Here is a 16,775-nt window from a genome sequence, read left to right as displayed (position 1 = left end):
AGCAAAAGGAGTAATATATTTTAGAAAGGTAAAATATGTTGTTTTATAATATTTATTAAGAAATTTTGATTTTTTTTTATATTTGAAAGTTAAGACGTTATAATTGATTTGTATTTCATAGTAACATTATTATTATTGATTGTTTATGCCGATAAAAACATTTTAGAAATTTTATTTTTTATGAGGTTTTTTAGTTATTTGTAATTTTCTTAAACTGGCAATGTACTTTCTATATTTTTATGTTATTATGCTATTTTATTAATTTATAAATTAACAAATTTAAAGATCTATGGGGCTTATGCCCCATGCTTCAGGGCTTGCGCCTCGCCTCACAGTAGGTAAAACGTCATGCCTCACGCCCCCGCCTTTTAGAGACCATCCAGTATACTCCCACAAGTAGGGTCTGGGAAGGGTAAGATGTATGCCACCATGGCTTGTAATTTCAATTTTCTTGATTAGTCTCCGAGTCTCAAACCCAGAAATTTCGATCAAAACCCACGGAACTTTGTTTGGTTTATGTCAAATTAATGTCTTCACTCTGCTACTGTATTTGATAAAGGCCTTTGGTAAAAGGATATACTGTTTTTAATCAATTGGTGGTCTGTAAATTTTGTACATATTTTGTTACCACTAAACAGAAAATTGGAATTGAGATGATTCTATAACCCAAAACCCATTGATAGGACTTCTGATCCTCATAAATTTTACCCTATACATTCACTCAGGCCCTTTGGTAATAAAGTACACACCACAAATACTATAAACAATGTAATTTTGTTATACTATATATTTGCCATTTCCATTGAAGAACAGGATTCAAATCATAGTGGAAACCAAAAAATCCCTACCAATAGCAAAGTCAAATTTAGGCATTGGTGATTCAGCAGATAATCGCTTTGTTAATTTGCATTACAAATACAAAGACATAAAAGATAAACTGAAGTAGAAAGGAAGAAAAACGTGAGCCCAATGAAAGCAGGCTTCCATCAGAAAAGTACCAAGTGCAGTTAGTCAAGATCATCCTATACTCATTAAATTGGTGGGGCTGTGAGGAAAGGAAATGGTCCATCTGCAAACTACCTTAACTCACATTAAATTAGAAGGGGACTTTAGCCCTTGAGAGATGAATATGTACCTACTTTATTGCCACACTATTTAGAATACCACGGGCCATCATAAAAGCAGACGCCAATGACTTTAGATGGGCAGCTCGGTATATAAAGCATCTCGCGTTATGCAGGGTCCGGGGAAAGGCCGAACCTCAAGGGCGTGTGATGTAGGCAGCCTACCCTGATGCAAGTATCAGTGGCTGATTCTACGGCTCGAACCCGTGACCTATAGGTCACACGAAAACAACTTGACCGTTGCTCCAAGGCTCCTTTCAGCCAACGACTTCAAATCATTTACTTAAACAATAAGAGGGAGTTCTCATCCTTTTTTCTCAAAAAAGAATTTCTGGAGTGTCCTGATTTTGGGACCTCAGTATTACGAGTCAGTACTATAGAGAGGAAAGTATTCAGCTCTTTTGCAAAAAAGAAATAAAAAGAATAGAAAAAATAAACTTAAATTCACCTTTCGCGATTCCTTTACGGATAATGTCTTACGGTTTGTTCAGTCAATGATGTACACAAAATAACCTCAAGCCTTTATAAAGCATATAGTCACGTACTATTCATCCATGTTCTTCATGTATTCTTTTGAAAGTTTGCTATCCATAATCAACTTTTGTTCTTTGACAAGAGAGTATCCTGATTCAAGTAAAGCTTCAACCGTTTGCTGTCCAAGAAAAATACCGGCAGGATAGTGAATGATTAGTAGAGGAAAAAATGTTAATGGTAGATTATACTAATCCTCATCAGAAAAAAGCATACTAGAGCTCTGACTAAAGATATTAAAATTAGCTTAAATTAATAGGACTAGCCCAAAGTTTGACAAGTTAGGTTAGTAAGTTTGACAGCTTAGATTAGTGATATAATCAAGGACTGTTGCAATGGTTCAACCCAAATTGACCTTCAAATGGACCACTTGTCATTCCGATTACTTCATCCATAAACCTTTTTTTAATTTCAAAATAGCGATACGCTCTAAAAAAGTAAAGGAGAAGCTTCCATTCTAGAAGCTACCGCTTCCCGCCTCCCTCGGGGTGAGAAGTTCCCTTCCCTTTTCTAAAATGCCTGAGTGGTCTGCTCAGCAAACGTACAAAGTGGACCGCAGTTTGGCTGGCTCCTCGCAGTTCTCCCTTAAACACCAACGGTAGATAGGAACCGAACTGTCTCACGACGTTCTAAACCCAACTCACGTACCACTTGAATCGGCAAACAACCGAACCCTTGGGACCTTCTTCAACCCCAGGATGTGATGAGTCGACATCGAGGTGAAGTAGATAAAACTCAGTAGTCTTCTAGTTGATTCTCAACCCCGCCTATGTGAAGACCTAAGGCTAAAAAGCACTCAATAAGTTACTGAATTCTCTAAACTAAGGAAAGAACAGAATTGATGGATAGAATGATTCTTTATACACAATTGTAACAAAAAATTGTTTTAGAAATGGACTTGGGTTGGGCGGGATGTGTTATAATCTGTTATCCATTACGTATTAGACCCAACTCTATTGGCCCAAGCAAATTTGGGATGAATTGAGTCGAGTCACCACCATACTTTCATTTTAAATTGACCCCTCTCTAGTTTTGACACAATGCATTTATTTCAACCAGAAAAATTAAAGAAGCTGCAGAACAATTTGACCAAATATGGGCAACTAGGCAACTTGGAACACACTTTAAGCTCAGCATAATTCCCACTGAACCTTAACCTTAAACAATCTCTAGGCAAGCTAGAGCTACTACAGATCTTGTCTGCTAACTCTTCCTTTCAACTTACAAGGGAAAAAAGGATAACAACGAGACTAATTTCTCTAGATGGATTTAATATCCATAAATGATCCACACTATGGAGGATGAACTTACTATATTCGAAGTTATCAAGATTTTGTTTCTAATGTTAATACACCTTACTCGGAAGGTGCAATGCTAGACTTTATTGGGAAAACGAAGGTCCATCCTTAGATTGGTAAGCTTAGGAGCACGACCTGAAGAAAAACAAAGAGAAAGAACTGCCGCATTATAAATAACCCGTTTTCTTTATGCTATAACTTAAAATTCTGTTGCCAGGTAGCAATTAATGCAGAACCAGGCCCAGCCCGTTGGGAGAGAGAGGAACTATTTCTCTCTAGCCCTAACACTTTTCTTGCGAAAAAATCAGGGGCAATAATTTGAGCTACTGATTAACGCAAGTTTAAGTTATGGTGAAGAGAAGGGTAGCTTGAATCCATTTCTGGTTGGCTCTTGAAATCCAAGGCTACGAAGGTGTGAGCCTGTGAGGAAGACCTTCAGGGATTGTCACAGCATGGCCGACATTGAACCTTTTTTTTTTTTTTGGGATAAGGGCCGACATTGAATCTTGGACGAGCTGTGTAAGTTCGTTATGAAGAAGGGAAAACAATACGATCGAGTTCAAGAGAAGAGGTGAAAGGAAAGGAAGATCGCTTTCAGGCACACGCTTAGCTGGAAAACTTCATCATCCCGGGGCTCGGTTGAAACATTAGGTGATTAGGGGCAAACTCATGGAAGGTTACACTAGGTCTTAAGTCATCTGGAGATTAAAGATGCTCTACTTCTTTACAACTTTCACTCTTGAGAAGGAAGCTGAAAAGGTCTCCCCATACTTTACAGGAGAAAAGCACATTTCATTTTCCATGAGCTAAGTCATTGCATAAAACTTGGTTTCTCTTCTCAAATATCGCTTTCCCTCTAATTCTTCCACCTCTTATTCTTAGATCTAATGAAGGTTAGTGGCTTAGACCACATGGCAAAGTACTTATTAACACCCCCCCCCCCCCCCAATTTTTTCCCCTTTTTCTCATTTTTCTTCTTTATGTATGAAAAGAGATTATAGTTCTCCAAACAACTTTCTGCCAAATCAACAAACGCAAAAAGAGTTGTTTGTAAAATAGAGTTGTTTGTAAAATAGCACTAAGAAAAAGTAAGGATAGAATTGCTCCCTGCACTGACAGTCTTAATTTTCAAGAAAGAGGGAAGGAAAACAGATAATGCCTTACCTCTGGAGGAACAAAAACCGGAAGTTCTCCTTTCTTTCTTTGACGAATTAATCTTCTGCCAATATCTTCAGAACCTCCAGTGTCTTCAACCCACTGCATAAAAGCAGAAAGCAAAAATAAGTAACTGAAATTTAATCAAGCCTTTGAAAGGTAGCGTTATATTAGAAACTTGCGCACCATTGAGGTCAAAAAGAACCAATCACAATATATTAGTTGTAATCACCAATAATAAGCAAGAACAGTTGATGGTGAGATTGATGAGGCATATGTTCGTCATGACATTGGTTTTTTTAAAAATTATAAAAGGTCATCGTATAGTCTGGCTGCTGGAAAACCATCAAACTATTTTTCCAAACCAAAAAATACTAAAACTTTCACTAAATATCCTAGAATATCAATTTGGCCAAAAACCGGTGAATGATGGACGGAACTCATCCAAACAGATATTATAATCATTCTTTCCATTAAAAATCCTTTTAAAGTAAAAAGAATCTCCCTCACTTAAAAAGAGCAGATTATAACTTATTTTTTGATTATGCACAATCTTTTATAGGATTAAATTGACATGCATAAACAACTTTTTTATTTAATGATTTATGTATGCATGTGTGTGATTTAGTCATTATCGGATTAAAGTGACATGCATAAACAACTTTTTCATTTAATGATTTATGCATATATGTGTGTGATTTAGTCATTATCTAGGGCTAACTTACGGCTAATGGTTGCATTCGAGTTCGTTTTGTGACTTTAAGCATTAGGATTACAACAACAAAAAACCCTAGAGTAATCCCATAGGAAACATCTAATGGCTCCCATGGAGATGCAGGGTATCGATCAATTTAAGCATTAGGATTAATCCTTTTATTTACTGATTTATGCATGTATGTGGGTGAGTTATTCATTTCCAAGGGTTAATCTAAGGCTAATTAATCTGCCCTTTCTTTAAGTTATAGTCTGCTACTTTTAAGTTAGGGAGCATTTTCTAGCTTAAAGTGATTTTTTTAAGGAAAAATTATCTTAAAATGTGCTGGATGAGTTCTGGCCAACCTTCACCGGTTTTTGGCCAAATTGATATTGTAGGATATTTAGTGAAAGCTGAGTGATTTCTTTGTTATAAAAATTAGTTTGATGATTTTCCTGCAACTAGACTATACATAAGTTCAACGACCTTCTATGTAATTAACCCACTTTTTTGTGCACCTTCGAGCTGGAATGACCGACCAGCTTGAAAAGTTGCAACGCGTGCCGGCTGGTTTTAACAAATCAGAGAACCAGTCTTCATAGAGGAATACTATAGATATTGGATTAGTATCTTTATCTTAAGCACTAGATGCAATAGACCTCCATATGATTTTGGCAACTCTCATATTATGACTCTGATTTTGAAAACAACAAGAATTGCCCCTAAGGTACTAAATAAACTAGCAAGTCTCTTACATAATACCGAGTTCTCATCAACTGTTACTAGTTCTATCGCTCTCCACTTTCCTGAAAAATGATAACATCATTCAACAACATTGACAAAAACTATGCCTCAATCCAAAGAGATTTCCTAATAAAAGTACTTTCAGTTCCAAGATTTCTACCATTGATTAAAGAATGCATAAACTTTGTAAATGGAAAGGAGTTGAAGAGAGTAATTTATACATATGTCTGTCTTCTGATAAGTTTTCACAACATTAATGAACTTCTCTTAAAGGATCTTCCATTATGTGAATCTAGGGAAAATCGGAAAAAACGCAAAAAGCATGAGCCTTTTTAGATATACCTGAACATGGTCATCTACTTTTGTCTCTCAGGGTAGAAAGGAAAATGTGGAATGTAGTTTTTCCAACCTTAGATAGTAGATACCATGGATTTATTTATTTATTTCTCCTTTGCTGACATACAAGCATCTTACAGAGCACTTAGCTTCAGGAATACAAATGCAATGATCGTAATTCAGCAACTTGACATTTTTGTCCATCCTCAGACATAATAAGGTCATTGTTCACCAAATTATACCTTTTCCCATCATCTGGAAACTAATTTGAAAATTGATAATTAAACAAACACTTAAATCATTTTTTTCCAATAATCTAAGACTTTGATAAAGAAATTTTTAACGATGTTTAACTTTTTTTCATCTTAGGTGACAAAAAGGAGAGAGGTTATGTAACCAACTATTTGTCACAACAACAAAACACAAGAAGAGACCTGTGAAACATGATAGAGGAGTAGTTTATACGTAAAAAAAGGTAATAAATAAAGTAAAATGATATTGCTCTAATCAGATTACCTTTAGGATGGACTGGTCATACGTTCTAGATCTCATAGCTCCATAAAAATCCAATGCTGCCAAGAGATGAACAAGATATATAAGAGGAAAAAGGACCTTTCTCACCTTTGCATATTGCGTTAGATCTACTGTCTACATGACAATCAAGTAATATAAACCGTTTATGATCATGAAGTGTAATATTTGAACCAATTCTTAACCAATTACATAGTCCCATAACAGCATATGCAGCAATGTGATGGTGCAAGATCGTAAGTCCTTATTGTCCAAAGTGTGTTAAACACACCATACTTGGGCCATCTATTAGATAAAACTGAAACATGCCCGAATTTCTGTACCAAAACAGTGATTGTACCTATTAAATAGTGTTGCTTTTAGAGATATATAAGGGAAAGAAAGCAAAGTGTGAGCCAACACAAAAATCATCAAAACTTTGAATATGTGCCATGAGAGCTGCAAAAATAATTCTCATGGATGGTTAGTCACCTTGATTCGGGAATGTATTAACAATGGTCGCAACCTCATCTTTTGTTATGCCATCTTTCTCGTACATTCTGCAAACAATATTCTCGATGTCTTCTTGGGTGGGCTGCCTGTACCATGAAAGATCATATAGTCACTACTTGCCATGAAATGCATTACAACAAACTGTTATCCACGGAGGACATATAAATTATTTCCAAAGGGTTGAAAAGCTTTATATATGTCAAGCTTCACATCGGTTGAGAGAATGGGTTGTAGTCTCCTTATATGGTCTTGGCCTCTTGGGCAAGCCTGTTGAGCTAGGCTCAAGGTCCATTTCTTGATTCTTCACCTTGTATCAGAGCCAAGCACATCGACCCATGTTGTTGTGTTTCTCAATGTTGGGCCCCTTATGTAATCCACGCCCAAGTTGTGCAGTCCTAGGCATGTGGACGGTGTTAAGTCGCACATTGGTTGAGGAAATGAGTTGTGGTCTCCTTATATGGTCTTGGCTAGCTTTTGAGGTTGAGTTAGGTCCAAAAAAACAATTTCTTAAAAATAGGTTAGCATTATTATTTTTGAACAACTGAGAATTTTTTGTTAAGTTTATGTATAACAGTTATAATAATTTAAAATCAACAAGGAAACCAAAGTTTATAAATTAATCACTACCAATATTAGCTACAGTGGCGTTGTAATTTTCATAAACTTGAAAGTGCCAAGTTCATGATGTTAACTTGAACGCTAAATGGATACCAGTTAGTTCAAACAAAAAAATAGGTGTCCTACCCTTATTTATGATGTGGTCCACAAAATTAAATCTAGGAAGGATCTCCGTAGCTTTTTGTGTGATATGGACCTTGTAACTGATGCAAATACCATAATACATTTTGTTGGTTCAACTGCACAGTTAGGTAGGAAAACATTTGATCATGTTTTTGGATGTAATCTTCTCAGCACCATCTTAGTCTGATGACAGTAATAAAACACACTGACCAAAGATGTGCAGACACCCTATGGTGTATAAGTATGGAGGGCAATGGAAGGAATATTTTCTTTTGGTTGGACAACTGGATTGGTGCAGCTACTTTGACAGATTTATTTCCAGATTTGTTCTCCTAAGCAGTAAACAAATTGCGTTCTCTGGCTGACAGTATACTTAATGGGATTTGGAGCATAGATTTTAGAAGGAATTTCTATGATTGGGAGGTAACTGGGGCTGCTGAATTTTTTAATCTTCTAAACACCTGCCAGTGACTTTCTAACAGTGAAGACACCCTAAGTGAGTTCATGCTAGAGAGATCTAACAGAAGTGGAGAATCTGCCAAAGGCTCGGCCATGGGCACAAATCTGGAGGACCAAAGCACCAGTCAAGGTTGCTTGTTTTACATGCAAGCAACCTTGACTCACGCAATAGAATTTTAAAAAGGGAGGCTTGGCATTATGCAGTAAATGTTTTCTGTGTGGGAGTCAAGAAGAGAGCATCAGCAATTTATTTTTCCGTGCCAAGTCACTCTTCAACTATGGCAGAGTTTCTTGAATATCACTAGTAGGCAGTGGCTATGCCAGGAAAACAACTGACTTGACGAGATCATGGACTAGAAAAGGAAATGGAAGAGTAAATCTCTTTGGTGGAATATGACACCTGCTTGTATTTGGTGGACTGCGTGGATTGAGAGAAACAGGAGATGCTTTGAAGATTCTACTAATTCTATTCACGTGTTAAAGGCTAATTGTATATTTTTGTTCTGTTTTGATGTAGATTGGAACATGCAAATGAGGCTGAATCGATTTTACAGACAATAGAATCACTACAGGATTAGCTGGGGAATACTTTTGGGTTTTTTGCTTTGCCAACATTGTACAGTTTCATCAGCACATACTTAGTGCTGGCCTTATTTATCAAGTTATCTTAACTTCTCAAAAAACATGTTTAGAAAAAATTAGACCGAGGAAGGATAGACCTATTGAGGTTTCTGTACTTCACTAGACCTTCATTAACTGATATTATTTGTAATACAAGTGACTCCTATAGATACTCCCAAGTTGCAAGAAAAGAAGCCAATGAACCAATGGACAAGCGAGAGAGAGGGGGCGTACCAATAGAACTTTTCCATTCTCCCATCACGAATTAGGGGAGCATACATTGTTGAAAAATCATTTCCTGTAACAATAATAGGAATCCTGTGTGTTATATCGTTTTGTCTCCAGTCTTGCCCAACGCTTACCCTTGTAGGATTATCACACAAATTCATCAGAGTTCCAACAACAATTTGGTTGTTGACAGTCACTTGAGTGTTACCTTCACAGGAAAAGAAACAATCTCTTTAATGACAGTATTTATTTCTTGGTTAAAAAGAGAGCAAAAAGATATACAACGATTTAGACAGAAGAGATGCTTGATAGAAACTGAAAAAAGAATAACCAACAAGTGTACATTGGAACATCCAAGTAAAGATAATATAGCTTACCAAATCTGCCAAGGCCAGCATCAATGTCATTGATCATCAAACAACTCATTTTTCCCTGTTAATCAATAGGAACCATAACGCAGTTCATTAATTGTTCAAGTTAAATGTTAAGACTTTAGAGAGAATGATAGAAGGAATAGAGAAAATTCAATAAGTCACAATAACTCATAACTTCAACTAGTGAGCTGCATATATGAAGTGGAACAAATTCTGCAATTTGCGGAATAGTATTTCACAACCTTCTTCATAATCATTCTAATGTGCAACTATTAGTAGGAAATTCCGTCCCCCCCCCCCCCCCAACAAAATGCCCAAAAGGCCAAAGTGGAGAGAGAATCAGCTTATAATGCAACTACTTTTGTACCCGCAATTAAATATGCATGTTTTGTAACAGTTGTTCATAACTGAAACAGACAATGCATGCATATCCTGTGCTGTGAAGCTACTCTTTCTTCAGTGGACCAAATGCACATTCTCAGTGAAGCATGAAACATCATGGATGTCTCATTCTTATTGTTTCAATTTTCATCTGCCTCTCAATCTAAACTTGGTGTGTGTGTGTGGGGGGGGGGGGGGTTCTTTGGGGTTCTTTTGCTTCTTTTTCACCTAAGAGAATGAAAACTACTGTGGAACTCAAACATGAAAGGAAGAAATATATAGCGTGCAATATTAGGAGTGTACATATATTTATCACATACATCCATTTGGAACTTTGTTATTTAATGTTTTTGACAAGAGTGGGTTGCTCTAGTGGTGAGCAACCTCCACTTACAACCAAGATGTTGTGAGTTCGAGTCACCCCAAGAGCAAGGTGGGGAGTTCTTGGAGGGATGGAGCCGAGGGTCTATCGGAAACAGCCTCACTATCCCAGGGTAGGGGTAAGGTCTGCGTACACACTACCCTCCCCAGACCCCACTAGTGGAATTATACTGGGTTGTTATTGTGTTGTTTTTATTTAATGTTTTGGATAAACTTTAATTTGTAACTTGTAAGATTAAATAAGCTTACATTTGTAACTTATTCTCTATACATTTCTATTCAAAAAAATAAAAAATAACAGAGATCCATTACTTAAGAACTATTGTCACGGAAAACAGAAAACCAGAAAATGATAAATGTAAGTGTCAAAATTAAAGCAGCTACTAAGTCATAGTATATAACAAAAATCATAGCATAACCTATATTAAATAACACAACCTAGACATACAAACTTATACATGTACCAGTAATAAAAGCAGTAAAGCTTCTAACTTGGTTCTGAACCACTTGAGAAGCAGTTCTGTAACGTTCACGTATTAACTTGCCTGGTTCTCCTGATAGAGGAAAGATAAAAAAGATAATAAATAAATAACTCCTGTAAAAGTAAAAAATATATTTAAAAAGGTAAAAGAAACACAGATTATAAAATTGGAAAATTATACTCTTTACTTGAAGGTAATCAGGAAAAATGAAAGAAGTATGATCACCATCCGAGATGGTCACAATATGAGTCCATGAAATTGAGTTGGAAAGACAGTTTATGCATATAAATTTTGTGTCTCATTATGGAAATGTCTTCTCTCATACTAACCTATAAAATTGTTGGATGAAGGTGAAGGTCTCTAGCTCTTGGATAAATATATGATTAAAGCCAATTATACTTTTCTGAACCAACAATAGTAAATCTTGGTTCCTCTAAGACAATGCTTTAACTAAGCATAGCACTTGTGATAATTGATCTAGTAAAAAAATTTAAACGAAAGGCAGTCAAGGTTTATTTACAGACTCTTTCCAGATACGACAGTGGGAGCAATATCAAAGTAGGAATAACGACAAGTCAATTATGTGTCCACATTTGCATCTAAAAAATCATCAAACGGAATCTGACATCAACATGGTTAACTTTTTTCCAAGTCATACTAAAAAATATCCCAGAAAGGAAGATATCACAAGCCATTTTTATATGTCTATACTGTAGATTGCCACCCTGGCTTGTCAGTTCAGAAATATTAGTTGCAAGGTGGTTTTTCTTTTTGTTTTTTCATTCAAGGATGATAATAGTTACTCAAGTTCGAATTTTGGGCAATACGTCCAAAAAGTATGGAGTGTTCCTGTCTATATCATTCTTCAGCAATTTTTTATAACCATTCTTCAGCAATTTATAAAGAAACCAGAAATAATTCTACCAGCTCTTTCTGATTCCAGTTCTCCTGCAGACATAATGACAGGTTCAATCCCCATTGCCTGAAAGATCAGTTCAGTCTGAAATGATTTGCCTTGCCCCTTTCCTCCCCAAATGCCTGTTACAAAAAACATTATCTTAAGAATATCTTCTCACATCCCCCTAAAATTCAGCTCAAAAGCTGATCAAGCATAATACAAAACTTTTGCAGCAAAACTAACAATATCCACAGAGTATCAAGATCATGGTATGTGCATGATAAAAATTATAATTATGATAAAAATTTGATTGTAAAGCAATTATCACAATCAGAGAATATAAAAGAATAGTGAAAATATCTAAGATAGTCCAGCACTAGAATAAAATGTGAAGTGCAGGGTATTTCTAGTAGGAACAGCAGTGCAGAAAACTGTTGCTTTCAAATCTCCATCAGAAAATAAATTTTACTTGTACAAAAAATACTTTCTCAGAATAAGGTACATGTAAAGATCCTAAAGTTGCCAACAACAAAATGGGAAAAGAAAACATACTTGCCTAGAATCAGAGGAACTTTGGCGTTCAAAAGATGAGAAATGTAGTTCTTCACAATGTGACACACTGCAGGTGTAAGAGTTCACATATCATCGAAATGGGGCCAGGAAAAAAATGTTAAACACCAATGCTTTTAAATAAGGAAGCTCTGCTTGCAATAATAGCATAAAAGAAGTGCATGGTGAAATAACAAGTTCACAAGTTAAAATCTGCATAAAAGTGTAGATGTTAAATCCTCCAAACACATGAACTACTGTACCAATTTTATACCTGCAGAACTTACAGATACACATCCAAACCAAAGGAAAGAGGTTTGCGAGAAAACATGTTATGTACCAGGTGCGGAAAACGTAGATTAGCCTTTTGAGTCCATAATTAGACATCAAGACAAGTTTTCTACACAGCCTCTTATTAAAGGAAATTTAAATTTGCCCCAAGGTTGATTGAGTACCACCTTAGCAGCTAAAGTGAAAGCGCCTATATAAATTGAAATAATAGCAAATCATGATTCTCTTTTTTTTAACGCTCAAAAGTCAAAAGATTCTTAGTCAAATCTCTCTGCAGAATTAACCCAAAAAAGAAAATGTACAATAGAAAAGGTTGTATTTCTACTGATAGCTAGGAAGAGGAGCCAAACAGAACAGTAATTAATCCATAGTCAAGCAGGCATCAGAAAACCAGCTGATCTCCATTATTCACTCTAGCAAGAAAGTAAGATTCGAAAGGAAACTAAAACGCTAGAGTCAAACTCATCTTGGTACACCGAAGCACGAGTACTCATACACAAGGTACAATAATCGCGTAGAATTAGCTGTTGGAAGATTAAAAAGGCGGCACTGATTGAAACTTACCAACTTTATCCTGTTCACATGAAGAAAACAAAGAAAAAAAAGTGTGTGAGGAACTCAAAATTGATTAATTTTCTAACAAATCAAGGAACAAATGGAAAAAACCAAAGAATTAATGTACCAGAAACGCCGGAGCAATATAGTAGTCGCCTTGAAGGTACGCAAACGACCTAGTCACCTTCTGTCTATAATCAAACACAATATCCGCTGAAAAAAGACAATCAAATAAAAAAATTAAGAAAATTAAGCGGAACACAATTTTGCAGAGATTACGGTAATGATAAAGAAAGTGCAAAATTGAAGTATTTTACAGTCTTTTCCAAGGAAATTGCCGGCGAAGAGATCATCGATGACTCCAGCCCTAGCACCAACAGCGATATTCATATTATCGGCTTCAGCGCCAAGCCTGTAAAGATAATCGTTGCCGTCGGAATCTTTGGCTTCCCATGAGGACTGTTCAGAGAGTCTTTTCTTCTTCTTTGGTGCATCTTGATTTGAGTCTTGGCTCTCACTCTGTTGGCTTTCGCTAGTAGAGCAACGAGCAGAGAGAAAAGAGTAATTGGGAAATTGCTTAAAAGGGGAAAGTGGAATTGAGGGGGTGAAGTTGCAGAGGAAAGTAGATGAGTGAAAACTGGGGAGAGGAGTTCTGAAGAGGAGAGCCATTGTTTGAAGAATTTTGGGCCTTTAGTTTTCTTTTACTATAGCCGTTACATATACAACTTTAAAACAAGCAAGAGTAGTATTAGCCGACCAATTTTCACACTTTCTTGTACACGTTATCGGTACACTCAGTTGGAGAGGTTATTTCGCGCCACATGAGGGACAAAACCCCGCCCAATACTTCTCTACTTTTCTTCTTACATAGTATATAATAATTAACTCTGTGTGAGCAATATCCAATCAAATATGATTCTAACTCATTTATTTCACATAGTTTTTTACTCCTTTCTCTTATAGTGGAATAATAGATTATTTCCTATGTATCAAAATACCAGCACTAGCTCTCCTTAAAAGAAGAAGGAAGCTATAATATCAATATGCATCTATCATCAATTCACTCAACTATTGATATTTTTCTTGTAGCTTGATTCTTTACTCATTCCATTTCATGCTGGGAAAAATTATAAGAAATCGTTCGATAACATTTCTTCCTATTTCTTTCTCAATGATATCCGACTCGACGCACGGCGCCTCCTAAGAGACACCGGTTCTTCTAATTAATTTTGCTATAAATTGATTGGTTTAAGAAGGTGTTTCTTATATAATTTAATAATCTACTTTTATTATATACCTTAAACTTTGATGACATGTCTTTCTCAAACATAATCAATCTCACGCTTCAATAATAAGTGAGAGAATTACCTTAAGTTAAAGGTTAATTTAAAGTATTTATTATAATGAATCTCTAAGGCGTACTTAATTCGTAAAAGTGCTCATCTATATATTTTCTCCATTCGTTTTTACTTGGCACGTTTTGACTTTTCACGCCTCTTAAGAAACAATGATTGACACGATAATTTTATCACAATAACCCTATTAATTGATACTCAATAATTGAACCCAAATTCCCAAATAACTTCTGAAGAAAAAAAATACTCCAAAGAACAAGAGAATAAAAGATGACTTTAGTGGACTTTTGTGTATAACGAATGGTGATAATGAAGAGTTCTCTGTGAATTCCAATATTGAGCATTGGAAAGTTATAATTGACCATTATTTTATTCGAGAAATGTTGGTTAATGTATAAAGGGTAAAACAATAAAAAAAAATTATCTTATCTTGATATACGTAAAGTGACAAATAAAAGTCTATTTTTAATATAGATGTCAAGTAAAGTGAACAAGAGTACGTATGAAACCAAAAAGTTGTAGGCCATGGAGGCCAAATATTACATTGACAACAAAGAAAAATAAAAGAAAAAAGAAGTCTCATATAGCTGTTTGGTCTCCAACTCGAGCATATTATAATCAACATCAAGTAAATGTTATGCAAGGACCAACTCGTACTATATATAATGCTCCTAATACAAACCATGGACACCAAATTAAAGACATAATACAACCAACTAAACAACATAATTTTTATTCTGACAACAAAATATTCAGCATCCGATTGGTATGAAGAGGCAATCCGATAGTATATCATAACTAGTCTTGGCAACTCCAATGCCTTTCGCTCCACGTTCCTCCACATACGTAGCAAAATTCCATTTTACACCTGAATCCACAATTTATAGCATATAGAAGAATTAATCCAAAAAGTCATCCAACTAATCTCTTAAACCAAAAAGAAAAATTAACTCAAATAGTCATCTATCGAATCACTTAAACTAAAAATAGCCGGTAGATATATAATATATGCATAATTTGTGTATTATATATGTATAATTATGTATAATCTATGTATATGACTATAAAAAGTAAACGATGAATATCACAGACTATTTGTATAAAGAGTAGCTAATGTAAAATATATGTATAATTATGTATAATTAACCTGCAAGTCATGTGTATACAGCCATCAACCTTCTCCACAATGGATTTGCACTTAGGGCATTCCTTCCATTTTTTGATCTCAGCAAGCAGCTTAAGTTTTAGCTCATCTTCTCTGTCTTTTTCTACCTTTTGAAACTTGTCACAATCACGCCCAGTGTGCCAAGGGACTCGGCACTTCGCACAGAACAGTTTTTTGCACAGAGGACAAATGCACTGAACGATCTCTTCATGTCGATCATGAATGAACAGCCCTGAACATCTTTTATAAGGACAATAGAATTTTTCACCATTAGGAATAGCTGACTCGGCCGAGCCCTCTTCCCACCTTGCAAATGTATTTACTGGAATGATAGACCTACAAGATTCGGGTTGAATTACGACACGACATCTCAAACCTGGACAAGTTATAGGGAAAACGTTGTCGCGAATCTTGGATTGGGCATAAAGACCTATGCAGTGAGAACAGAAAGAATGACGAGAGCAGATTTGGAGTTTGAACATTCGATCTGCTCCCTTTTTCTTATTGCAAATTCCACAGAATCCTTGGGAACTTTCATAAGAGGCTCCGAGAACATGTTGCATCTGCAGTTTCTCTGCAAATTCCTCATCTGATATCATCATAGCCAAGACATCAATACGATCTGACATTGATGATATTGATAACGTACTGATTGGTTTAAAAGGCTTAATTTGTTGGATATATTTGCCGATTTAGCCGGAGTATTGATGTATACGCAAAGGGTTTAATTTCTATATTGTGTTTCTATTAGGTAGAGAACGTCCGTATTTATACTCTCAATTAAGTCTTTGCCCAGTAGAAGAATTATCCAGAAGGTTATTGGAAGGGGACACTCAATCCCCTACGTAAAAAGAATATCTCTAGATGATGATATGATTGATGCAAGCAACTAGACGTCAGCAATTTAGCTAAGCCATGTTAACTTCTTATGCTGATCATGACATACAGGGGCGGCCAACCTCATCGGAGGCCTAAAACAAAATCTTAAATGAGAACTTAATTTTATAAAATATAGAAAATTAAATGAATTTAACGTTGATTGCATCACAACTGAAATGGGAGAACCCAGAAAACATAAGTGACTCCTTTTTTTTAGTAAGTCCCTTTCTATATTTGGTAACAATTCAACTTTAGATTTTTCATTTTACCATTAATGAGATGATTTCTAGCCCAAAAACTTTTATGATTTATTTAAGATTACAAGTTTCAAAAACCTTCCTTTATTTCATAAAATCCATATCCAATCAAACACTTTCATATAAATTGGGACGGAGAGAGTATAATTTATGTAAGAAAAATAAATAATAAGTTAGATTATTAGATATAGTTACGTGACCAACTAATGAATAGAGAAATATAATTAAGTAAAAAAGTAAAATAAGATTGACAG

General features: G+C 35.5%; 2 protein-coding genes across 2 annotated transcripts; both read right to left on the bottom strand.

The window, feature by feature from the left end:
- Window positions 1-1,548: 1,548 nt before the first annotated feature.
- Window positions 1,549-13,585, bottom strand: LOC107792397 (ribulose bisphosphate carboxylase/oxygenase activase, chloroplastic). The gene is made up of 12 exons (XM_016614607.2): window positions 13,183-13,585; window positions 12,993-13,078; window positions 12,875-12,884; window positions 12,027-12,089; window positions 11,497-11,610; window positions 10,583-10,644; window positions 9,332-9,386; window positions 8,961-9,162; window positions 6,885-6,991; window positions 6,399-6,454; window positions 4,118-4,210; window positions 1,549-1,776 (listed from the first exon to the last, which is right to left on the bottom strand). Exons 1-12 carry the CDS (start codon window positions 13,532-13,534, stop codon window positions 1,669-1,671), a joined length of 1,308 nt encoding a protein of 435 aa, XP_016470093.1. The 5' UTR covers window positions 13,535-13,585; the 3' UTR covers window positions 1,549-1,668.
- Window positions 13,586-14,666: 1,081 nt separating this feature from the next.
- Window positions 14,667-16,132, bottom strand: LOC107792398 (E3 ubiquitin-protein ligase RSL1). Its single transcript, XM_016614608.2, has 2 exons — window positions 15,368-16,132; window positions 14,667-15,088 (listed from the first exon to the last, which is right to left on the bottom strand). The coding sequence occupies exons 1-2, from the start codon at window positions 16,012-16,014 to the stop codon at window positions 15,019-15,021; spliced, it is 717 nt and encodes a 238-aa protein (XP_016470094.1). The 5' UTR covers window positions 16,015-16,132; the 3' UTR covers window positions 14,667-15,018.
- Window positions 16,133-16,775: the final 643 nt, after the last annotated feature.

This window comes from Nicotiana tabacum, chromosome 4, assembly GCF_000715075.1.
Source record: "Nicotiana tabacum cultivar K326 chromosome 4, ASM71507v2, whole genome shotgun sequence".
In the NCBI taxonomy this organism is placed as follows: domain Eukaryota; kingdom Viridiplantae; phylum Streptophyta; class Magnoliopsida; order Solanales; family Solanaceae; genus Nicotiana; species Nicotiana tabacum.
This window is presented reverse-complemented; position numbering and strand designations above follow the sequence as displayed.

Bases quoted from the DNA above. Each gene is read 5' to 3' on its own strand.
- LOC107792397 (XM_016614607.2), bottom strand. From the start codon at position 13,534: ATGGCTCTCCTCTTCAGAACTCCTCTCCCCAGTTTTCACTCATCTACT. The intron at 6,455-6,884 runs GTGACTAACCAT...ATCTCTTGGCAG, and splicing joins TAATACATTCCCGAATCAAG to CATTGGATTTTTATGGAGCT. The intron at 4,211-6,398 runs GTAATCTGATTA...GCTTTTATGCAG, and splicing joins ATGACCAGTCCATCCTAAAG to TGGGTTGAAGACACTGGAGG.
- LOC107792398 (XM_016614608.2), bottom strand. From the start codon at position 16,014: ATGTCAGATCGTATTGATGTCTTGGCTATGATGATATCAGATGAGGAA. The intron at 15,089-15,367 runs GTTAATTATACA...TTGTGGATTCAG, and splicing joins TGTATACACATGACTTGCAG to GTGTAAAATGGAATTTTGCT.